The sequence below is a fragment of the Pollicipes pollicipes genome, unplaced genomic scaffold (genome assembly GCF_011947565.3).
Source record: "Pollicipes pollicipes isolate AB1234 unplaced genomic scaffold, Ppol_2.1 Scaffold_4002;HRSCAF=4701_pilon_pilon_pilon, whole genome shotgun sequence".
In the NCBI taxonomy this organism is placed as follows: domain Eukaryota; kingdom Metazoa; phylum Arthropoda; class Thecostraca; order Pollicipedomorpha; family Pollicipedidae; genus Pollicipes; species Pollicipes pollicipes.
Genome location: NW_023596420.1, coordinates 5035121 through 5060596, shown reverse-complemented (window position 1 = coordinate 5060596; position 25476 = coordinate 5035121). Strand labels below are relative to the sequence as shown.

The 25476-nt window shown below is 54.0% G+C and overlaps 2 protein-coding genes across 2 annotated transcripts in view; one reads left to right on the top strand and one right to left on the bottom strand.

Moving 5' to 3' along the window:
- Window positions 1-5734: 5734 nt before the first annotated feature.
- LOC119093437 (protein amalgam) overlaps window positions 5735-25476 on the bottom strand; it is a 65949-nt gene continuing 46207 nt past the window's right edge. Inside the window, exons 2-13 of the mRNA XM_037216393.1 lie at window positions 23160-23311; window positions 22472-22684; window positions 21188-21309; window positions 20733-20883; window positions 20443-20458; window positions 19300-19414; window positions 14384-14558; window positions 10560-10681; window positions 9947-10157; window positions 8979-9008; window positions 7882-8000; window positions 5735-7524 (exon numbers count right to left, since the gene is read on the bottom strand). Coding sequence (XP_037072288.1) covers window positions 7900-8000; window positions 8979-9008; window positions 9947-10157; window positions 10560-10681; window positions 14384-14558; window positions 19300-19414; window positions 20443-20458; window positions 20733-20883; window positions 21188-21309; window positions 22472-22640 — 1212 coding nt within the window. The 5' untranslated portion in view covers window positions 22641-22684; window positions 23160-23311 and the 3' untranslated portion in view covers window positions 5735-7524; window positions 7882-7899. The remainder of the gene's footprint in view (window positions 7525-7881; window positions 8001-8978; window positions 9009-9946; window positions 10158-10559; window positions 10682-14383; window positions 14559-19299; window positions 19415-20442; window positions 20459-20732; window positions 20884-21187; window positions 21310-22471; window positions 22685-23159; window positions 23312-25476) is intronic.
- Window positions 25336-25476, top strand: part of LOC119093436 (interference hedgehog) — a 16475-nt gene continuing 16334 nt past the window's right edge. The window contains exon 1 of the mRNA XM_037216392.1: window positions 25336-25434. Within this exon, the coding sequence (XP_037072287.1) occupies window positions 25336-25434 (99 nt within the window). The remainder of the gene's footprint in view (window positions 25435-25476) is intronic.

The window sequence follows — 25476 nt, the reverse complement described above, 5'->3', positions numbered from 1 at the left end:
TCCACCGTCGGCAGCCTTTTCTCTGGCCCGGCTGCTCCCGAATGACTGGCCGCGAATTGATCTGCTGTATTACGCATTTCCGAATTATCTTCCCTCCCACCACACCACAGACGAAAATTGGCTTTCGGAAGCTGCCCGCCCTTGGCATGAATTGGTCCACCGGATACTCAGTTGCCACTCCTTCAGCATCACCGACTTGATGTGCTATGTGTCTATGACGAACGCACGCACTTGTCTTAAACAGATTGGGTACCTTCATCTGTCCCAGGCATATGGCGTAACCCGGTATTTTAGGACAAAAAGCTGACGCGTTATCTGTTGCCGGCTTTTTAAGCAACTTTCATAAATTACGCTGCCTGACTGAAGCCGAAGTCTTTACAGGTTTGCGGTCTTGCTTCGCTAAGCGACGGGGCTGACTCTTTAAAGACGCGGGTGAAGACCTGTTGCGCTTGTTGGATGCTTTACGTGTGCATTGTTTCTGGATGCGATCAACATCATTTATAGTATTCCGGGCTGATCCTCTGGTTGCCGGAATGCCTGACGGGAACCGGGTGTGATGTACTGACTACCAGGGACGTATGGGATCATGAGAAACACTTGACCTGTAAGCCAGTTTGTCATGCAGCAACATGAGGTGGATGCCTTGCAACCTTGTCCGAAATCGGTCGGTGACCGCTCGCCTCTTCCCATGCACTCTTTAAGTGCATGAGTGTGCTTGGAGGTGGCTGTTGCAAATGCCTTTATAACTCAATTTTATCTGATTCAAGGTGCAGTTGTAAGCTCGTGGGGATAGTGTTAATTCGAACCTGATATGAACACTGCCGTAGCGCTTACCGATCGCGGGCCACGTAGTCACGCGCTGAAGGTGATGAGGCACATCCAAGTAGTGAAAGAAACTTTTCGAGAGCAACGTTTGAGGCCTTTTCATGTAATTAGTCCACGGTCTGCTTAATACTACCCTGCAGTGACTCCGAACCCATTCCGCCAAGACATTGAAAGTGCTGCTTCGTCGTAACAGTGGACTCCCCTGAAAAACTGCGTTTTCTGGGTTCTGTAATCTCGCCGATCGTAACTTGTTCTAAGCTCGATTTGTGTGGTTTTTCTGACATTCCTCAAAGCAATAGGTTCGAGCCGTGCATTCTCTCGTCAATGTGGTTCACCCTTTTCGCCACAACGAATGAGTGAACGAAAGTTCAATAACTGCTTCCAGCGCGTGCGCGTTGGCATGTTTTACTTAAATGCTCACCGGCGGCGAGTGAGCATATATATATATATATATATATATATATATATATATATATATATATATATATATATATATATATATCTATATATCTATATATATATATATATATATATGTATAATTTTTGGGTATTCCCTCAAGTTTTCTACACCCAGGTTGACTGAGACGTGCACGGAACGCATTACATTGTCATGTTTGATATGTTTGATATTGTATGTTGGATATCTCGTGATGTATATGTTATGTTTTATATCTTATCAGATATATCAACTATATCAAACAAAATATTAGTGCAGTTCATTGAGCTTTCGCCTCATAGAACAGAACTAATAACACTACACTCTCAGGTGTCGAACATGTGGTTCCCAGTCGTCCCGATATTGCGATCTGCTGGTTGAGCAGTTGGCGTATTTTTCCTTCTTCATTTGCATGTATGTGTTTGTATATACATATATATATATATATATATATTATATATATATATATATATACATTATCTCTAGGCACGTGGGGTTGTATTCTGGAGGCAGATTGTTTGGCCTGGCAGATTCCATTTGGCGGGAGACAAAAGAATCTCCATTATTATCCGACGAGACCGTATCCATGGCTTCAATGACAAGCAAAAGATTTCCCGGAGGCTTGCAGGCAAAATTTCTGACGACACGGGCGAAGTGGTAGTCTCAAACACTAACTCTGCAAGCATTTGAACTCAACTAAAAAGCAAAGGCGCAACAACACAAGCAGCACTCGGCGTAATGGAAGGCGACAGCAATTTTACAAAGGTTGCATGCAGCCCCGGCGTTATATTTGATCCAAGTTTTTGCATGGCATACTGGACTATTCGAAACGCTTATGACAGATACATGTTAAGCTCCACGGACCTACGTGCTGCGGGGCTAGGCAGTCGGCCAAAAGGGCTAAAACTTTTTTAAAAGAACGGCACCACGCCAGACAGAATGGTGCTAAGCCAGCATGGAGTTTGCTCTTAAATATCTTCGTTCGCCGTCCATGGTAGGATAAGACGCTGCTATTTCCCACGATAAATACTTTTGTCCAGCGCGGTAAGCGAGCTGAACACAAATTAAAGCTGAAAAAGCACACACACATAGGCAACACACACACGCACACACGCACGCAAACACACACGCAACACACACGCAAACACACACACACACACACACCCACACCACACACACACACACACACCCACACACACACACACACACACCCACACCACACCACACACACACACACCACACACACACACCACACACACACAACACACACACCACGCACCACCACCACACCCACACACACCACACACACCACCACGCACGCACACACACACACCACACACACACCACACACACAATTTTCAAAAAAAGGGGGATGCTGAGTTCCGAGCTGCTCCAAAGAGAGCCTGAAGGTAAAAACCAGGTACAACGCGTCCTTATTGTCTTTTCTCGGGGTTTTCGATCTTTGGAAAACCTGAACGGCCTTTGCAGCTCTTGTTTCTATTTAGCGATGATTTGCTACTGATGATTATAAATGTGTGATAAATTGTGATGATTTGCGACCGATAATGATTTCTATTTAGTGAACATTTCCTGAGAAAGGGGAAATATTTTTTTAGTTTGAAATTTCACCTTGATGACGCTCGCCTGCCGTTGCAGGTCACCGGATGCCGACCAGCCCGGCCTTGGCGGGCTGAGCGGCCGTCATGACCGCGCTCTGGCTTTGGGCGGCCCTGGCTCTGCTCTGTGGGATGCCGTCGGCGACGGCGGCGCCTCCCAGCGCCAACAGGCAGCTGGCGTCCGCCGGGCCCCGAGACGCGCGAGCCGCGGCCGCGGCACGGCTCGGCCCCGACCGACTCGCGACGCGGCCCCGGCGGCTCGATTACCGCCAGCGCTGGCTGTCTTCAAGCTTGCTGCACCGGTCACGGGCCGTGGGCGACCCGCCGAGGCGTCCAGCGAGCCACGAGACACGCGATGTGGTGCCGGCGCCTCCGCCACGTGTTCGAGAGGCGGCGGCCGTGCGGAAGCAAGGCTCAGCGGCGGGGAGCGAGGCCCGAGCCGGGACACATGTGTCGGGGTCAGAGCCGCGGCTGGCACTGCGGTTCCGCAGACGTGGCTACGGCCTCATAGATCTGTCCTTGTACGCTGACCAAGTGACCGGACGTGCCCGGGAAGAGGATGGCAAGACGCGCCCTGCAAGCGCGGTTCGCTCGCGACCAAGGATTTCCTACATTCAGCGTCGTAGGCCGTTGACGGCCGGCTCCGGCGGCGTGGTGACGGGACAGCAAACTCAGAGTTCCATGGATGGCCGCCCGGTGACGCCGCCAGCGTCGGTGCTACCGGTGGGGCTCCGCGATTCGCACCTGGACCACACAAAGTATGGCGGCGCTATGCGTCGCCCCGCCTCGGTGGTCCACCCAGGACCCGTGGGTTGGGGCTCACCGCTGTCAGCTCGTGACACAGTGAATGGCAACAACGCAGGCGTATCGCACGGAAATGTGATCAGAAGGAAGGTCGGCACGCGGCTGGCAATTTTAAAAAACGATATTTCTCCCGTGCAAAAGATCGCTAACGTCACCAAACCCGAGCGAAGCACGACGGAAGATCCCGCCAGCAGCACTAGTTTTAATGTGAACGTGTTCGTCTCCGGCAGACCCCAAACGGCGATCCAACTCGAGGCGTCAATGCCGACCCCAGCTACGACCCGGCCGCCGCCCGTCCAAACCGGCCTTATGCAGCTAGAGCTGCTCAATCTTTACCAGGTCGGCCTGCTGCCTAACGCCAGCAAGTTCTTCCAAAGACAGGGCAGCGCTCCGCCGGCTGACCGAGCCAGGTGGAAGCCGGATGGCGGCAGCGGCGGCAGTGGCAAGGTGGTGTTCCCGCTGTACGTGCTGCCGGCGCTGCCGGGCGCGCCGCCGGCGCCGGACTGGCCAGCAGTGCGGCCCGGCCCGCCGCGTCCCTGCTGCGCCGGCCGCCCCGGCCGCCCGGGTGTGGTCACCCCCGTGTCGGCCCCCGACCGGCCCGTTTACCCGGGTGTGGGGCCGGCCGGCTTTCCGAACAGGGTGCCAACTGTGCTCCCGGGCGGAGCACCGACGCTGGAGCCGACGCCGCCGCCGGCCGTCACCATCAACCACCTGGGCAGCGTGGGTGGCGACCTTGTCTGCCTGCACCTGCGCGCCAACGGATCGTTACTGGTGCTGCGCGCTGACCTGACCTCAGGTCAGTACAACATCAGCGGCGCTGGCCACTCGTGGGGCGGCGAGCTCTCCGTGCCGCCGCCCGAGCCCGCCCGCCCGCGCCCCGCCTATGACCTCCTCCTGCTCGACAACCAGACCACCACCGTCTCGCAGCTGCTGGAGCGCATGCGCAGTCGCAAGGCGCGCTGGAAGGGCGCGAGCCAACCCACGTCGGACATCGTCTGCGTGATCCGCCGCCCGGAGCCCGGGGGCGCGGAGGAGCCTCTCACGCCGGTTGAGGAGCCGGCCGGCCCGACGTCGACGCCGACGCCGACGCCGCCGGCGCCGACGCCAGCACGGCCCACGCCGAACCCCGCACCGCCAACAACGACGATCACCGGCGCGGTGACGTCACTCTCGGACACGATCGCGGCGGCGGTGGACGCGCTGGGCGTCTCGGCCAGCGACCAGCTGCACCAGACGATGACGGCCGCTGACCAGACAGCGCTCGTCATCGGCGCCAACGTCAAGAACTACATCGGCAACAGCATCCCAGGCATCACGCTGGCGACGACGGTGGGCATCCCGGTGTTCGTGGCGCTGCTAGCGCTGCTCGGCGCGCCGCCCCTGCTCCTCTCCGCCATGTCCGTGTCGTCGCCCCTGCTGCTCCAGGGACTGGCCACGCTCTACAACTACCTGCCGAACTGAGTGTTGCAGATGGCCACCTTGTGCAACTACCTGCCGAACTGAGCGGAACAGAGCGCTCCCGCGGGAGCCAGGGACCTTGGGTACGGTTCGAGTGCAGGAAGGTCGGGATCTCCAGCTACGAGGTGGCACAGGCTCGCGCTGCAGGAGGGTCGCTCTAGCGATCCTGGGATTGCACCGGTGCCGACCTGAACTGCGCGCTACGGTGGTGCACGTGCGTACAGTCGTACGTGGGTGATGCTGGACGTGGATGCTGAATCAAGGATGTGTCTGTGGTATGGTTATGGTAGGTTTATGCTTCTCAACCACGCAGACTTTCTGATGAGGAGGTACCTCGAACTTCCTTCGTTTTAACTGGCGCCCCTTGGCCTAAACTACCGATGCGTTCAGTGCAGCTGGTCTGTCCTGGATTTACGTTGGCGTTTGTAGCAGCCGCCGACGACTGCCAATAGTCAGGAAACCTCACTGACGTGGTATCGACGAGATCAAATCAAAATCAAGCCTCGTGACATCCAGCGACTGATACCGTCTCACATGAAAGCCCTTGGTGTTGTCTGTTCCTCTTCCGTGCGATGGTTTTGTCAAACGCATCCGCCAGGCTGCATTGCTTATCATGTTGTAAAAATTGTGATGCTGCTGTACGCGACACAGACACAAAACAAACTGTACGCACACAATTTTGAAGCTGGGGACAAGATGAGCTGCTATTGTTGCTGTAAAGTATCTGAATAAACTACAGGAAGTTAAATCACATGAAACATCATTCAGTTAACTTCGAACCAATCACTGAACCGCGATGTGATGGATATGCAGCAGCTCAAACACGCAACAAAGCGGCGTAAACGCGTGTTTTGGTCGCGTGTCTTGACCGTACCGCTAAAACGTAACAGGCCCCGTTTAAATGACGTCTGCCCGCGGTGAACGAAACACGAAGCACAAGCACACTGACGCGCGCGCATACAGATCGAGCCGCCCAAGCCATCAAGACATACAGCGTGCAGAGGAACCCATGTATCCGTCGCTAGCTCATACCACAGAGCAAAGGGCCTACGTGGTAACGGAGCTGCTATTTAGGACGGATATGGTGCTGGTGTGGCTTGCCTTTCAGCTAGGATGATGACAGGTGTGGCAAGGCAGCTGCATCGGACTGGCCCGGTCTTGTTAAACGACAACACGAGTACGGGCAACCATCGCCACTGGCTGATGCGCTGTTTACAATGGATGTTACAACACCAGCCACAGCTAGCAGCAGAATCAGTCATCGGACGCACCGTCATAAAGCGCAGGCAGTTATGTTTGACATAGTTCGCAGGTAGTTCAGCACCGCGAAAATGGTCTCCCTTTCACGTGGCCGGGTCCCGGTGACTTGTCAGGCACCATGCAAAGCGACCGAGCCGTTACGGACAGACCAAGCTGACTCAGCCAGGCGCAAACCATCTCTTCCTGCACGTCACCGCTGGTGAAACGTCCACTGACGCCACCAGTTCGTCTTTTCCGACTCAAGCAAGCAGCAAAAATCCCGGCGTTCGCGTGGTGGACCTCACCACCAGCCACGGGGAGCGAGAGCACCACCGCTGTGTCGGCGCTGAAGCCATGGGTAATCCACGCTGGTGGCCGCCCAGTTCGGCCACACACACACACACACACATATGCACACACACACACATGCACGCGCGCACGCGCACAGACATATTCAGCCACGCTCTGGACTAGTCGGAGCGTTCGGTGTTCGCTCCTGGTTAGCAAGCCGAAGTTCGCTCTTGGTCAGCAGGCTGGTGCTCGCTCCAAGTCAGCAGGCCGGTGCTCACTCCTGGCCAGTCGGCCGGAGTTCACTCCAGATCAGCAGGCCGGTGCTCGCTCCAGGTCAGCAGGCCGGTGCTCGCTCTTGGTCAGCAGGCCGGAGTTTGTTCCTGGTCAGCAGGCAGGAGTTCGCTCCTGGTCAACAGGCCGGAGGCCACTCCAGTCATTTGGCAACGCTGGCGCCTTCTGTCAGACGTAGCCCCGCTCCCGGGCGTGAGACGATAGCGTCGTCTGCGCTGCGCAGAACACTTCACGCACGGTCGGCATAGCAACGGCCGCGTCCCTCGCGTGCTGGGGTGAGATGGTGGCGCCACCTGCCCCGCTGACGGGCGGCGCTGGCGTCCTGCGACTCCGCGGTTCTCTGGGAGCCATGGCTCAGCCTCACACGAGCCACACACTCGTCCAGCGGAGGCGCCGGTGTGGCAGTCCTTTCACGTCACGTCACGTCACGTCACTTCACGTCACGCCACGCCACGCCCACGTCCCTTAGCAGTCCTGCGGGCTGACAGCGCGGTCACCCCGGGAGGCGCAGCAGTTGTCTGGGTGACTGCGAGCCGTCCTCAGGCCGGGCCAGCGAGGACAGACCTGCGACGGACCATAAACTGAGGAGCCACCCCTGGCCACCGCCGGCCATCATCGGAAACGTGCAGTGCCTGTTCGGTGGCGGTGGTAACGCACTAGCGAACGACGGAAGTGTGGTGGCTAGTGCAGTCATACACTCTTCCTTTGCACACGTGGGAAAGGAGCCATCCATACAATTAATGGGAGTAAATCCGCTTACGGGAATCTCACCCACAAAACATTGCTTGAAAATTTACCGTTTAGTTTGTTTTTTCCCAAAGATTGGTAAATATTATTGCAAGGATCATTCTAGAACCGATACAGGACGCGGCCGCATTCAAGTGTTGCCTAGATAAGCATATTAAAAAAAAAATACTGCACCTAGCCTGCGCCTGCAGTTCACCAGAGTGCCCTCAGAGGCATCAGGAGCATCAGGAGACAGGCCACTCCTGCTCGTGGTGCCTCGGCGGCGCCGGTGCCTTTTGGCGAGACCAGCGCCTCTGCAACACAGACATTGGATGGATGACATCACACTTGTGAGGGGAATGGCGAATTCTTTTTCAGAACTGTGGGATTGCAAATTTGATTGAGAACCAAGGGACTAATGCGCATGAGATGTGAGACACACTTGCTTAAGGAGCACATAGCTTTGAAAGGCATCTGGTTTGCTTCATTGCTTTAAATTACATACCCTTAAAATAAGTGTTTTATTTGAAACATAGGGTACTAACGTCCCAATGAAATCATACCTCAGAGTTAAAGGACTCCTGGAATTATGGTAAGCCTGGGAAAAATGACCAGCACTCAATTCATTGTCATTTGATACCACATACTGAGCACCGATTACAGAGCGTGAGTCGAAGGAAGGTGATGTCATGCGGTTAGAAGCAGTTAGAGGTAAACCGTTGTCAGCGGCTGGCAATCAAGCGACCTCCGACCACAATTTGGCGCCAAATCCAGCTTCCTATGCCAGCGCAACAGAGTCATACACATTGCGACAGCAATGTAGCTCACGAGCAGCGCTTTGGTCCGTTTGCCCAGCTCCAAAAACCAATATGTGACTAGAAAATGGCATACTTTCTCAAATAATACGTTGCATGACCCAAACGGTTCCGACTCGACCGATAGCTATAAGTGCGTCAGGCATCAAAGATGACGACCACGCGCATCACATGTTGTCAGCCTAGAAACACTTACGACTGCTTAAGGTTACAGCCCTAGCACCGTTGGGTTATTGTGAGTACTGCGACATACCCACCCCACACCACACGCCCCACGCCCCTACCCCCGCGCCGGATCATGTTGACCTTCAGCCCCTGCCGAATGCGCCATGTTAGTAAACACACACTACAAGGCAGCTTCCGTCAGACGTGACCCCAACACTAGGCCAGCGGACAACGGCAGCGAAGCACACGCCTCTACGGGTTCGAAAAGCCGGGCAAGTACCGCTAAGCTCGGCCATCCACCACCCGCCTCACCTCCACCCTTTGGATTGGCGGTCTTCGCATCTGAAAAGTCACCCGGCACTGATCACTGGGCGGAGCAGCTGGCCAGCGGTCAGCTGACCCAAACAGCGGCCGCGACGGAGGTCATCCCGAGGTCATCCCGAGGTCATCCCGAGAGGGAAACGCGTGCCGATCGCAGCCAACGACACTGCGCGGGACATGACGACCCCCGGTAACTGAGCAAAACCTAGCGTTATTTGACGTTGTCGGAACTTTACAGAGGCTGCGTCATCTTGTTGCCTTAAATATATCGGAGGCTTAGCCATCCTGGGGTGCTAGAAATGCATAAAAGGCGGTACAGCGGTACAACGGTTAAAAACCGCTGTATCAGCAGTCCTAGGAATCGCCTCTAAGCTATCTAAGCTACCGGCATGCTTGGCTGTTCTCACATACGCGATGAGGCGGTACGCTAAGGGACAGACTCGCTTCCTCTGGCTGACCCTCCTGCGTGATTGACGGCACGAGGTCCTCGTTCCAATGACATCACAAAACCTTCAGCCCACTGACGTCACGAGATCCTCGTCCCAATGACGTCACAAAACCTTCATCCACTGACATCACGAGATCTTCGTCCCAATGGCATCACAAAACCCTCATCCCACTGACGTCACGAGATCCTCGTCCCAATTGCGTCACAAAACCTTCATCCACTGACGTCGCGAGGCCCTCGTCACACTGGTGTCATAAGATCCCCTTTTACTGACGTCATGAGACCCTCGTCCTACTGAAGTCACGAGGCCTTCGTCCCCCTTACACCGCAGGACCCTCGTCCTCCCCGCCGCCAATCCTTCATCCATCAAATGTCGCTCGAATGCCGAACGCGTTGTTGTTCTCAGGAAATATCACCAATGGCATCACTAGCATCTCAATGGCTGCGATTGCCCGCATCGTCGTCATCATCACCATCACCACCATCACCGCCTTGGTCCCGTGTAACTCACTGGCTCCCAGCGTAGAGAAGCGGAAGGTGGTGTCGGGCTGTTCGCTCCAGCCGTACTTGTTGCGGGCCGTCACCAGGACTTCATACACACTGGCCGGCTGAAGTTCTGGCAGCATCATGGTCATCTTGTGGACGACCATGGTACTGTTGTCAGAGCGGTTGGGGTACGCTGACACGACCTCCTGCCACGCAGACTCGCCCTTGTCCGACACCTGTCACGAGGCTAGGCGTCAGAAAAGGCGACGGCGCTGATCATGACATCATGGTGGGCTGGCTGGCTGGCATACACAAAGACTTGGAGTTTCGTGCAGCGCCTGTCCCGAGACAACGCCCATGCATTGAATTCTCATTGGGCGCAATTTTGACTTGCCATTCAGCTTTGATAAATCAGGTAAAAGGAAAATAGTATATACTGATATATATATATATATATATATATATATATATATATATATATATATATATATATATTATACTGACAACAAAGTGTCGTTTCACTTGAAACACAACACGCAGCGCAGCGCATGATGCATACCACTCCATCACATTCCCTAGAAGCCTTGATATCAACTACCCAGCATCATGAGTTTTTCTGTCATGCTGATGACACGCACTCTTTTGTAGAGAATCTTGTACTCCAGCAGAGGCGCGAAGCTCTCCATGCTCCACCTTAGGGCGTACGTCTCCCTCTGGTTGCCGTTTGGCTTCGACCTGATGATGGCAGGCTTCGGTTTGCCTGCGGGAATACAGAGGCTTCAATGAGCCCATGCTCAAAGGTTGACTTTCCAGGCCAGCGGTTAGCACGGCGAAATGGGTGTCAGCAATCAATTTTATGTTAACGGAAGTGTCACCTAGATGAAAAATAGGTACCTATCGCTCACCATGTCACGCATCTTTAACGCGTTTTACTGAAAGCGTGTAGTCCTGCAGACCGGTCCCAGTCCCAATATTTCTAATGGGCGAATTGAAAACAGCATTAAAAGAAGAACGTCATAAATTGTCTCATTATTGGAACACAGAGTTACCCACCCTGCTTGCCACACATTATTGCACCGAAGTAGCGCACCGCATGTGTTCTATCCGGACATAAATATAGTTACCCTTATCATCACAACTGAACGGCAGATGGTCTGTCTGGAGACTATCCGGACATAAATATAGTTACCCTTATCATCACAACTGAACCGCAGATGGTCTGTCTAGAGTCTATCCGGACATAAATATAGTTACCCTTATCATCACAACTGAACGGCAGATGGTCTGTCTAGAGTCTGTCCGGACATAAATATAGTTACCCTTACCATCACAACTGAACAGCAGATGGTCTGTCTGGAGACTATCAAAGGGAAGAGGAACGGCGTTATTATGAGGCTTTTGCTTCATCTCCCTGGTACTCCTTACAGCGAGCCCTGCGTTCACTTTTGTGTTCACTTCGTATTGGCGAGGCTCCTGCCGTTGGTTATCTACACTTCTGAGAAACTGTCGTATTCGGTTCACGTCATCATGGTGTCTTAACAGTTTATAATGACAGTTACGGAAACCGTTCATTGCCACAAACTTGGCCGTGCTGTCCCCTTTGGGAAACCACGCCGTCAAATTAATTTCCGACAAATGTCAAGAGACACCTCGTCTCCGTGGCACTCTCCTTCCCCTGAGCACGCAGCCAGCCACAGCGAAGCCCCTGCATACACTCTCGTAAGCCAGCCACAGCGAAGCAGGGAGATAGAATCGCTTTTGAACTAGGGTGGGGGTGAAAAAGCCGTCGCAAAAAGACCGTGCGGGAGTGAAGAAATCGGTTCACAAAATGTGGAACTTATGAGCTCGTGACTGATGCTTCAGCAAACAAGCACATCTATTTCAAGTTGGCATGGACGTAATATCAGAATCTTGACAAAACGGTTTTGTTTTTTAACATATTAGGCCATTAAAGCGAAACAGAAAACATGAAAGCATAGTAACTTCATGGCAATGTAATGAACACAAAAAATTATGAACACCAATAATTTGATGCTGCACGAAGTCAAACACAAAACACATACCTCTGCCTTCTGATAAGATGGGGTCAGGGAAAACAAACATTTTGTCACTGTTTCTTACAAAAAATCAATGCTTATTTCCATGAAAATAGCCTAACTGTGCCTAACCTAAAGAGGCCTTACTTCAGCTCATCCTGTCTGACCTGTTCTTATCACAGCAGCAGTTGTGAGTTACTGATTCTTGCACAATTCCTATTGCCATTTGCCATGCACTTAGCCAACTTAACCTAACTTAGAGTAGCCCATATGTTGAACATCATGTCAACTCACCTATCTGTTGACAGCGGCACTTGTGATAAAAACATGATAAAGCTAATTTTTGGCCGGTTTCAACGTGCATTTTTATTTAGTTCATTTGTGTACGCTTGTTGACATCAGACGAAGTTGACAGCACACAAATCAAAACACTTCAAATCACCTCGAACAATTTATTTTGATTGCCATGGGAGCCTATGTCAGGGGCAATAATGGGTACGCTCCACAAAACAATCTCTGTTCTCCAAAAGTAACATAACTTTTAGATGACCATGCCAGTGTTGCTGCTTGCCTTTTCAGCTGCAGAAAATGCATCTATTTAGACCTGTTTCTTCATATTTAGTGACAGAGTTTGAGATGTTAGCCTCACATGTTAAATTGGACGGTCTGACTGTTTTTTACATACTAATATGTCCTTCATAGTATAATTGCTATGCAGCTTAGACTATCCCTGGGTTGAAAATATAGTGCATGTATACAGTACAGTAATGTGTCAGTCAGGAAACCATGACAACTATAGAAAACATCTGGTTAAAGCAGCCATGAGGGACCATTTCAAGACATTTGGGACAAAAAATCAAGAATATGGAATAAAATAAGCCCATTGCATGCCTTGTGGCAGCATAATTTGTCCTACCGCAAAACTCAATGGATTAAAACAGAAAATGGCTAACTCTGGTTACCAATCATGTGTTGGAAGCAGGTAAGGTAAGCAATTACTGTGTCCGCAGAAGACTTACTGGCGTTTTCCTGCTCCCCACAACAAAAAGTCAGTACGTTTTGCATGGTCTGCTGGCAAACTGAGTCATCCCCCTGGGGGGGGGGGGGCAGCCCCCACCAAATATAAATATAAATCATGCCCAACAACCAGCGAGATTAAAATGCGAAACAAGTAAGAGGTGTGCGTGAAGACATCTCCCGTGGGCAGAATTTCGCCATCAAACACTTTGTGTTAGCTGCGTCAGGTCTGTCCCAAAGCTCTGTATGGCAGCATTAGGATAGCCTTGTGAGGTAGCCTGGTGGGTTAAACGCTCGAAATGCTTAGATTTATAATTATTGAGCACCGCCATGAACCAAGAAAACGGTTAACCGAGGGTTTAACAGAGCAAAAATGGCGGTAAAAGTAAGTTCCGTGTTTCAGATTGTCTCCTTCATTCCCTGTGAATTGTTCCCTCTTGGGTGCATATCAAACATGTTTGGGTGGCTGGCGAATTAATCCAATTTATGTATGAAATGCAAACAAGTTTGCTGCAAAAACTGCAAACAAGTTTACAATTGGAACAGCTTGGAGAGAAAGTGGTCCACATTTTAAGCAACAGATGGCACCTCTGAAGACAATCGAAAAGGAAAGAAGAATAAAAACGTATGATGCCACTCGAATGATGCCAAGAAAAACAAAAGTGGTTAAATAAATATAAAGACTGATGCTTTCTGGCAAAATTTTGTTATCAGCTGATTTGACCTAAAATCTGCCAACACAAATGCTCAAATGGTGATATTCATCTTGTAAATTTAATTTAGAAGACAATTCTGAAATTTTTCACTCCTGCATTTCGGGAGTGATGCAATTAAGCGGTCAAGTTTCCTCGGGGAAAAAAATACGTGAAGTAAAATTATCTGCCAGGCCTTGCTGGTGTTTGCACCAGGCTCCGCTTTCGTCGTTTGGTGGTGAGACCAAAAAATAGAGGATGCGTAAAAACCTTGCATTTGGCACACATCTGCCGATTGTGATACAATTTGTAAACAAACCAAAATTAATGCGTGCAAGCGGCTGGAGCCGCTGAGGTTCTTGGGCTTGGAGGTACCTGGCACCCTTGCTCTGTGCATACATAGACATAATTCAGATGTAGGTGAGGCAGGACATAACCATAGGTGTCCAGGTTCTGTGTACCCTCGTTTATGCTTGGTGGTTTCAAGTGAGCTCGATTTTGGATGGCATCTGAAAACCTCAGAAAGGAAAATATGGGTTCGGCATGTGCGATTAGACAATGTCAGGCAGGAGTGAAAAATTCACATACAATATGGGGAAAAGGAGTGAAAAATTCCTTCTCATGTGCTGCTTTACGCCCAAAGTCGGCAATTCTAGGACATTACAGCGAAGTCCCCGCATACGCTCCAAGGTAAACCGAGCCGCACTGAATCCCCACCTGTCAGGAGCACTGTGGCAGCCAGCTTGCCCAGCTCGTTGACGGCCTGGCAGCTGTAGACACCCAGGTCACTGTCGCGGACCTCGGCGATCCGAATGCCGTACAGGTGGCCCTCCTGGTAGCGCTGGTAGTGGTCCTCGTCCAGGGCCGTCCGCTTCACGCGGTACCACTCCACCTGGGGGCAGAGGGGTGGGGGCTGAGCGCCAGCTCGATGGTGTCAGGGCTCAGCTGGGCTGGGCAAACCTGATGAAGGTCGAGGAGACCTGATGTTGGCCGAGGAAACCCAATGAATGCCGAGGAAGCCTGATGTGGGCCGTGGAAGCCTGACGTATGCCGAGAAAACCTGATGTACGCCGAGGAAACCTGATGTAGCCCGAGAAAACCTGATGTAGGCTGGGGACCACCAGGCTAGGGCTGACATGTCAAAAAGCACTTCTACTGGCCACTCCAGTTAAGCCACCAATAGAAACATCCAGGAATGGAGGGTCATAAATGTCAAGAGAATAAGTGGGAAAAGATGGCACTAGTTGAAACATGAGTATCCGTTCCTCTTCCTGTGCGGTGGACAGGATGCCATAGTGGGCTGTCTGCATCGAACCGCAGACAGTTCGCAGCCAGCTGCTGGACGTGCTGGATATGCGGACTGCAGACCCATGGCCTGGCCAGCTGCTGAACCAGCGCCCTTGCGCGGAGCCGAGCTCCGGTCGGTCACAAGGCCAGCCACCTCGCTTGTGTGGCTCGTGCCGCCTGCATGGCTAACTCGAGCGGCTCGCTCATCTCGTATGAGTCTATGAGCCACGCATGTATCATCTTTGTCAGCGTGGGTAACAATGGATGCATCTTGCGGGATGCTGAAGGTCCGAGATCATTTTACTTTACTGAAAAGCTGCTATAGACACCTATCACTAACGTGCGCCGAGCTCTGCACCCGCAGTTCGACCCCGCAAGGGCGGAGTGCACAGCTGTTCGGCTAGAGAAAAATAACGAGCGAACGAGCAAAACATGCCTGCCCTCCCATAACAGTACAGTCACGTAGGCGATTATGGAGGACATGCAAATAAGGCCACGTGTTGACTGTCCTGTCAGCTGTGCTGTGCGCAGACATCGGAAAAGTCCAATCGGAGTTGTAAAACAGTCTAAAATACAGTCATGTCATGGGGGAACGCAAAATAAATCACCCATCTGCGCTTCTGGGAGGGCTGCTCTTTGGTAAACGTGTTCTACAACCTTCTTGACAAAATTATTTTGCTTTAGCCCCTGACCTGTTGACAGCCCTGTGAAGGACACGATTAAAAGAAGCTCTAAGTCTAACACCTTAGTAATTATAACGGCAGCGTAGCGCCAGAGACCATAGTATCGCTGCCAGTGTCTTCTATGGACGGTCGCACGCCACATGGTGCTGTGCCTACACCAGCTGTGCTGTGCCGTGCTGTGCTGTGCTGTGCTTTGCTGGAAAGGGTGAGGGACCTCCAGGCATGGACACACAGGAAACTGCGAAGGTTGGGGTTCAACGTGTGGCCCACCGCTCTGGTACCAGGGACAGGTCGTGTATGTTCCGCGATATGGCCCACCGCTCTGGTACCAGGCACAGGTCGTGTATGCTCCGCGGTGTGGCCCACCGCTCTGGTACCAGGGACATGTCGTGTATGTTCCGCGGTGTGGCCCACCGCTCTGGTACCAGGGACAGGTCGTGCATGTTCCGCGGTGTGGCCCACCGCTCTGGTCCCAGAGACAGGTCGTGTGTGTTCCGCGGGGTTTAGAGAGCGTCCAAATTGCATCGCCACTCGCTTCGATGGTGAGCATTTCAATGGTTACAAGGAAGCGTGTGGGCGAGCTTATTTCAGTGCAATCGTTATTGGTTGACCAGTCGAGTCGTGCTGAAAATGATTCGTTGAGCTAGTTTGTGTTGGTCCAGACTGACGTAACTTTTAAGCCATACCACCATCATTATTTCAACTCATTCATCAGTACCAGACTCCATGCTCAATCGATAGGAAATGGCGGCTCGTGCCGCTGCCGGGGCAAGGGCTGTCTCATGTGTCAGACACGGAAAATAGGTCAGATGCGTGCGGTGCACACTGTGTAAGACACGGCAGGTTGGTCAGCTGCGTGCGGTACGGAGTCAGACACGGCAGATAGGTCAAACGCGTGCGGTGCACACTGTGTCAGACCGGCCAACATAGGTCAAACGCGTGAGGTGGCACAACTGTGGGGGCCAGACAACGGCACAGAGGTCAACGCGTGCGGGTGCACACTGTGTCAGAACACGGGCACATGGTCCAAACGCGTGCGGTGCACACTGTGTCAGAGACACGGCACAACAGGTCAAACGCGGTGCGTGCACACTGTGTCAGACCACGCACATAGGTCAATCGCGTGAGGTGCACACTGTGTCAGACAAACGGCACAATAGGTCAAAAACGCGTGCGGTGCACATTGTGTCAGACACGGCACATAGGTTCAAACGCGGTGCGGTGCACATTGTGGTCAGACACGGCACATAGGTCAAACGCGTGCGGTGCACACTGCGTCAGACACGGCAGACAGGTCAGATGCGTGCAGTGCACACTGCCGCGCCGCGTCACGCTCCCCGTGACGCCCGACACCAGCAGCAGAGGCGCCACAGATACACAGATATGTCGCTGACTGCCAGCGGCGAGGACGAAGCCCACTCCGCCGCCGTGAACAAGTAATTCAAGGGTGTACTGCTTACGGTATGCACGATACTTTCCCAAAGCATTTGAGTTTGAACTCAGCACGACGATGATCATTTTCAGGGAATGGGGGGCGCCGTCGCCATTACAACTGATGGCCTTGTATCTTTTCGGATTGTTATCGAAATGATCATCCGTATCAAGATGATCGCGTATATCGAGATGGTCATCTTGCCCCTGAACCCTTTCAGCGATATTTGGAGCGCCTCTAGGAGGAGATGACAGCGAAAAACAGCTGACCGTGCTTCCGGTGCGTTGCCGGACTAGTTCACGTCGCCACCGGGGCGTGACGTCATTTCCGGCGGCGGTGGCTGCGGTCGCACCAGCCGAGGGGCCGCCCGCGCAGTTCCGCCAATTAGGGTCGAGACGTGCCGCCGCCGCGCTGCTTACACGCGTAGTGCAGAGGCGGAGACAGGGACGAGGTGAAGGGCGATAGTCGCCACTGGACGCCGGCTGGGAACGTTTCGTATCGCCGGTGCTGTTTTCTGTCTGCTGGCGACGCAGTCTGATACGTCACCTGTCGCCTGTCAGTCCGTCTTACAATCCCTGGCCGCACCTCTGCACTAGGTGGTTTTTGCCCTCACGTGCTGGAAAAACGCGGCCCTAACGTTTGCTAGAATACTCTGGAACACTACACACGCTAATGGCTCTGGCCCGAAGCTGTGCTACGTCGCGCAGAGCTGGCGTGATGAGGGATGTGGTATGTTTCGGGGCTGAGGACGTGCTAGAACAGAAATAAAAAGGAGAGCCTGTCCACGAATTGCATTGCTCGTGAAGGGGAGGGGCTTTGAGGGAACGCAATCGAAGTGTAACAAGGAGGGGGAGGTCCTTCGACAGCATGATGTAATGTCCAGGTGTGGTTGTAAGTCATATTGAGTTATTTAATAAGATAAAGCCCTAAAACTTCACACTATTGGCTTCCACTTCGTAAACTACACGTAAAAGGTTAATTTTGTTCCGCACTTTTAGCTCAAATTCGGGACTAAGCGGAGGTCACCTCTTCGCGACGCTCCGCTCAACACAGCGTAATTAGGGAAGGGGCTTTTCCCCAGCATAACCGATGAGTAACGAAGGTAGGATGTGAAAAATGCCCCGGAATTTGTAACGCAATTTATGGTCGAACTCTTTACGCATTCCAACGTTGTGGCCACCAACTGGCTCTGCTCTGTCACTTTTTTATTAATATCGATGAAGCCAACGCGATCTATCCTTTTCCAAAACGCTACCGCAACTCAGCTCCAGCGTTCAGCGCCCTCCGCTACCCTCACCGCATGTTCTTTGCGTGCATCCATGAGCTCGGCTGGCCCATCGCAGATGCTCCCTCACGCCCAGCCAACGCTGCGGGCCCTGTGTGCGCTGGCTCCATTTACCCAGCGTATTTGTCCAGGCCAGTTCTCCGGTCTGTTCGCTCCCTCATTGCATCAATTAACGCTGTTTGCCGTGCGGGGTGCCAGACACTGACGGGGCGGCCCTCTAAAGAGGCGGGCATGTGGCCGACGGAGCGGGTCTGTGGGGCACAGACCCCTTGAGACCCGCGGGTCAGCGACGCCCGGCGATCACCGCGGCACAGCGACTGGCTCGCCACGGCTCGTGAGTCAGTGCCCCACTGAGACCCGTGGGTCAGAGATCGCCCACAGGATGCAACACCGTCCCACGTGGACCCGCACTTAGGCACTGCTCCAAATCAACCAGCATGCGAGCGACCGTCGCACCGAGACCCGAGGGCCAGTACTGTCTGCAATCAGGAGTTGGAACCGGTGGAGCTGGAGCTGGAATGAAGTGGTGCTCTGGGAGCTCAGCTTGTTCCATGCCGTGAGCGGGAGTCCGTCAGGAGACACGACTGCAATCAGCGTCAGGTAGCAGCCCGAGGCGGACACGGCCCCTCGGGCAGCGGCCGTCCGTCACTGCAGACAGCACAGGGCGGCAGCCCGAGCCGGACACAGCCCCTCGGGCAGCAACTGTCCGTCACTGCAGACAGCACCGGGCGGCAGCCCGAGCTGGACACAGCCCCTCGGGCAGCGGCTGTCCGTCACTGCAGACAGCACAGGGCGGCAGCCCGAGCTGGACACAGCCACTCGGGCAGCGGCTGTCCGCCACTGCAGGCAGCACAGGGCGGCGGCCCGAGCCGGACACAGCCCCTCGGGCAGCGACTGTCCGTCACTGCAGACAGCACAGGGCGGCAGTCCGAGCTGGACATCTCACCTCAGGCATTGGTCGTCCGTGAATGCTGCACTCCAGCTGGGGCCTCGTGACCGGCGGGGGGGCCGTGTGCACCACTTCGTTGTTGAGCCGGTGGGCGATCTGGGGGGCAATCTGCCTGCACAACGAACCCGTCGAGAGCGGCGCAGCATTTTGCTACATGTGAAGCGTCGCCTTAAAAAAATGCACGGTTTCGAACACAGAAGCGCTCAAGGGGCAAGAGGGACACGCTTGCCAACCCAAGGTCCCCCCGGTGGCACGAAGTGTCGGAAACAAACCGCTTCGAACAAACCGGGGAGCCAGGGGGAGGGGACTGAGTTTCTGAAGAGTTACCGTTAGCACTGTGGGTGGTGACTGAAGAAAAAATACAAAAAGTGGACATCGGCTGCCCAATGTGGTTAAGCTTCTGTGTCCATGGCGGTGTCAAGTACATTTAGCGCTTTAGGTAAGGCGTTGCACTTTTATTCGCTTCGCCAGAACGCGTGCAGGCGTTCGATAATTTTGGGTCTCCGTTAAGTGGCGGGGGACGGTCATCCATGTGCGCACGGTGAAGCTGTCCTTGTGCACTAATTGTGAAGCCGAACGGGAAAGGTGTGCTATAAGATCATTTCAGTCATCCAGTTCCATCCACAATACCATACTTTTAGTCTCATTTCATCTGGCTTTCCGACCACAAGTTACAGTAGGGAGCCGACGGACACGTTGAGGAAGGTGGCACTCAGCATCTCCGCTGTCCCCCCTCGCTCCACAGACGCCCGTAACAAAAGCGACAAGACGGCAAGAGTAACAGAGCCCCGCGTGTCCATGACGCCGCGCGTACAGGACCGCATTCCAGCCCACGGCGCGGTGCGCTGTCTGCCACCCTGCTGTCGGCAGGCGACAGTGCACAGACGCCCTGCCCGGCCGGCGGCGGCACACGCATGAGTCATGACCCTGCAGAGCCCAGCCAGGCCCGGCCCGCCGACGCCGGCCGCCCTCCAAACGGCACACACAGGAATTCAGTTGCGTACTGTTTGCTTTGGCGGCTGCTGTGTGCGTAACGGGGGCGACGCTGACGGAATGGGCTGGGGCGTGGGAGTGCGCGGTCTCGAGGCTCGACCGGCGGCCGGGCGGGCCCCGCTCGAGGCGCGGGACACTCCCACATACTGCAGGTCCGCCTGGGCTGGACCAAATGCCGGGGCACGACCCACGACACGTCGCCGACCCACGACATGTCGTCGACGTCACGCATTTCATGACCGCCTAATTATAGTAATGGAAAGGAGCCGCACCTCAGGTTTGTCTTGCCCCAAATGAATCTACCAGCATGGGGAAATGGTTGGCGTGCCTCATTGGCGGACACGCAAATCTACTCGCGTGATGCCTTTCGAGCTACGGCATCCACTGACCGACGTGGTTCCCACTGTGGCATCGCCTTCCGCCGGCCCAAGACTCACAGTTGACCTCGAGATGAATATGCTTCTCCACAGGTGAGCCTACGCCGTTGTCGACGGTGCAGACGTAGTGGCCCATGTGGTCGCTCTCCACGGCGGCGATGTCCAGGTGGTCGCCCGTATGCTTCTTCTCTCCGTACGGCAGCAGGCCCTCCTGCGGGGAGGGAGGACGAGGCGTCACTCGGTACTACCTCCGCGCCAGCGCCCGCCAGCTGCTTTCAGCGCGTGAAACGGGCCTCTCGACGGCGTGCATAAAATGTGTCGCGCACACACATAAACACACCGGCAACGCTTGATGTCAACGGTTACATTCATCCGCTGCAGCTCAAAACATAACACCGCCGTCGATACGTTTGTGCAATGCGGGTCCTGCAGGTCCTGACGGATCAGCGGCATCATATCATGCCGCTGGCGTCGGGCGTGTGACGCGTGACGTGACGGCCGCGGGCGGGGCTCACCATCTTGGTCCAGGTGACGGTGGGCTCCGGTCGGCCGTCCGCCTCGCAGGCCAGCGTCACCTGCTGGCCCTCCTCCACCACCAGCACACCACCCTCTGGCCTCGTGGTCACCACCGGTGCATCTGGCGGCACGCGCGCAGCAGCTCGACACAGGTGACGGGGGGCTGTTCGTGCTTACACGGCGTAGGGATGGTCTGGCGTACGGACGGATTTATATGACATCCTGTCACGGTTAGCTAAACGAGGCGGAAGGCTGCATGTGCCCGAATGAGTCCACTTTAATTCAGATAGAGACCTGAAAACCGTAAAAGAGTCGTGAATTTAATGAAAGTGGCCAAGCTGAGTCAAATCCCGCACATCTTGGGCTCACGCATAATACTCGGCACATGATACTGACGGATACAAGATGGGACACATGATGCCTGCACAGGTGTTCCTGTCACGTCGAAACGAACGTTCTGCTGCTGTGGGACGGTTCCCCACGAGTTCCCCAAACGCAGCTGTCTATTCTGCACCCAGGACACAAGCTGGCACCTCACGTCATTTGTGAGTGACGTCACACAGAACGACGTCACACCGTCAGCCGGCCGTCCGGTGGCCGCCGCTGACCACCCGTCAACCGGCCTGCCGCACGCGCCGTGTTTATTTGCGAACGTCGGCGGCGCGCCACACGACTCCTGGACGCGTCCCGACGGACTGCAGGTGGGTTTATTTTGGCAGCAAAAGAGTCTGGCCCTGACCGAGCGGACAACTGCCCTGCTGCAGACTCTGCGCCACTGGGCGCGCGAAACACGCCGCCCGACTCGGCGCGCGTCCAGTGGTGCTCTCAGCAGACTCTGCGGCACTGGGCGCGCGAAACACGCCGCCCGACTCGGTGCGCGTCCAGTGGCGCTCTCAGCACGGACCACGGCCGGCACACGGCGACGCGCTCCGTCGCCATAATGGAGTAGGACTGTACTTCCCCCTGAGTGGTTAGTATATGACGCGTCGCGTTGTTGGCAGGGGACCATTGCAGATGAAGCCTTGAAAGTCCACATCCGTATGGTCACGTGTACACTTCTGAGTTCAGAATCAGAAACATGGATTCCTCACTCAATCCATTCTTTGAGAAACCCATTCCAGGTCGCCTAATCTCTAAAACACGCGAAGAACAAAGTCACTCATGCCCTTGAGATCATGACACGTGGTCCTGTCTTCGCATGCATCACTGTGACCGGGATCCAATGTCGACGCTCTGTAGGAGTGGAGCCCGCATCGGCAGATTGGAGCATGCATAATACTCACATTGAACCTGGACAGAGTGCTTGAGGCTGACGGGCGGGTTGGACGTGATCATGCACTCGTAGTTGCCGCTGTCCCTGGCCATGACGTCATTGATGACCAGGTTGCTGCCATGTTTGCCTTTGCTCTCCAGCTTGAAGCGCTTGTCAGTGCTCTGACTGATGGAGCTCATGAAGATCAAGTCCTTGCCGGACTTCCAGACGAGGACGCCTGCACCTGATGACAGTTGACGGGTACTGGTCAGTGGTTGGAAGGAGATGATGATGTCACTTTTTCAGACGAGGACGCCGGCATCTAATGACAGGTCAAGGACACTGGTCAGCGACTTAAAAGAGCTAATGACGTCACTTTTCCAGACGAGGACGCCGACGCCTGATGACAGGTGAAGGACACCTACCAGCGACTGAAAGGAGATGATGACGTCACCCGTGCAACAGCCTTACTTGTTGTTTTTTCGCACAAAGATTGCAGTGGCAGAGCGCGCTGCTGACGCCGTAGTCCTGGCAAGTGTCAAGGCCTAAACATACCCACAAGCGCCAAAGATAACGGGCAGCAGTTATTAACTAGATTATACATCAAAACAGTGTTTCAAGCATACCTTAACCGGGAAAACCAGCTGATTCAAACATGACCCTCGAATGTGTTGTGTTGAGTATCCCTACGACGGATCGCGCGTGCCGACGGCGGTTACCGATATTGTCGACGAGGCAAGGGCAGGGTGACGGTGGCGCCCTCTTCCACAGACTTGGCGGTGGGCTGACTGACGAACTTGGGCACGTGCGTCGGAGGCAACCTCCGTCTCCTGCTCCTCGTCGTAGAAGTAGTCGTTCTCGGAGCGGACCCCTGAAGCAAGACGGGAATAGCGTGGGATGTGGGCAGGGGTGGCGATGCTTAAAATCGGACCTAGGGTGGGCTGAGCCGCAGCTTGGCCCGACCTACGCGCAAAGCCAGATTTTTCACCGGATTTCGGCCACTGTAATTTCCGTTCCGACAAAAAGGAACACAAAATATTTAGTAAACTATGAATTATTTTCCGGTGTAGGAATTAGTTTCCGTTTCAAGGCAATATCAGCCTGTATTTTTGTGAAAAGCTTTAATGAGGTGCAATTCACAGAAAGCATCTTAGTAATTATATCGCTTGTGAGCAACGAAAACATGCGACGTTTGTCGCTCATTGAAGATGACCCGAGGCGCAAGAAGACGGTGTTATGTAGAAAAAAAGTGGCCCAACACGTCAGACGAGAGTGGAAAGCTTTTGGGTACACTGTCACGATGTGCCCACATACAACACTAAAACTGAACTTGCATGACCTTAACAGACATATCGAAGAAGCTGGAAAGACATAGCAGGTAAGACTGGTGACCGAACGGGTTTTCAGAGTTTCCAGAGGGCCTTTAAAAAAATAGCGTGACCGACGCTTTGACACGTGGTGGAAGTTGATATAAGCAAGAAAGGCATCGAATCTCGGTGGTTCGGCGCGATGAGCTGGGAGTTCTCATGCTGAACATCATTGACCTTCAGTATACCAGTAGGCAGTAGTTAAGCGACGTTATTAAAAAAAGTTCTCACGAGGAAGCTTAGCTTATTATCCGACCATTATCCGACCTTTGACGAAGTAAACAGCAGTATCGTTTAGAACATCTTCCTGGAATCTGGGACTTGTCAAGAATGTCAAAATATTGTGAGGTACGTCTGGTTCGACATGTGAAACCATAATCGCTCAGTGATTGAATGGTTGTAAATGCTTTGGTACAGATGCCTGCTTCATTATACTGCTGAAAATAGCCGATGCTATTTATAGTTGCGGGCTGGCAATAACATACTTTCAACCTTGCTTAAATTCGTTGCTACCCTCGAGGCCAACCCAAAATGCCGACACAAACTGCCGTGCAACGCACTTAGTGCCAGAAACAGGACCGATGCAAAGCGTGGAGACCGTCCACCTCCTTATTAACCCACAAACACTCTTCAGAGCATGTCGTATGTGAGCTTCCCCAACCTTGCACTGGGATCCCCTGGGGACCGGCCGGTGTTCAAATGTGGCCGATCTCGGCGCTGCTGTGTGTCAGCTACCGCGCTGGGACGGCCTTTCTCCGAGCAGTACGTGGTGATGTCAGCGTCCGTAAACGCAGCGCTGATCGATAGCACACCGTTTCCATTAACTTCTTGGCCGCCGCTCTGTCCTTGACCGGAGCGTATTCCGCGAAACACCCGCGGCGCCTACTGACAGCGGTCGTGAATAAAACAGCGGGGTCGGTCCGCTGTGGCCGTCAGCGGCCTCCATGACGTCACGGATGAGTCACAGGCCCTTCCTGTTCGGGGGGGGGGGGGGGGCGGCGTCGGCGGCGACGGGGAGGTCCAGCAAGTCGTCGGTTGGTCGCGGCTGACTGCGAGTTCCAGGAAGAGAAGCGCGGGAGTCCAGAATCCGTCGGCCTTCGGACCACAAATGGGCTGGTGAACTAGTGCAAATGCCCTCATAACCTGCAGCAAATTTGCCGTGCTTGTCAGGTTTTAGGGTTGTTCGTTACGCACACCGCACCTGTTTGTGCGCAAATTCGGAAGCGAGAAATGCGTGCAGAGGGGACAGCATCATTAGGATAATCGTGTTCTCATCGCGAGTATCTCTTCAGACTTTCACATGACTGTTGCAAATATTGCAATCCATCCCACCGAGCCAAAGACACAGCGACGAGCCCATTACAAAGCTGCAGCCATAAACAAACCCGAGATACAGTATCGTCAGCGACCCGGAGGGCACCGCTGCAAGCGGACCACACATGAACCCAGGGCGATCCGCTCCCAGTGACGTCACTCCATCCGCCGGCGGACTCAAAACCTCCACGCTCCGATACCCCGCCGCGTACACATGTATACAGCGTGGCGTCTGAAAGCGTGGCGCATGTGGCGAGCCCCACGCGGCCGCTGGCGCCAGCCGTCGCTGCAGCCGCGGGACAACGTGCAGCAAGTCCGGCCATCTGTCAACGGGCGCTGAGTCACCCTCATCGCC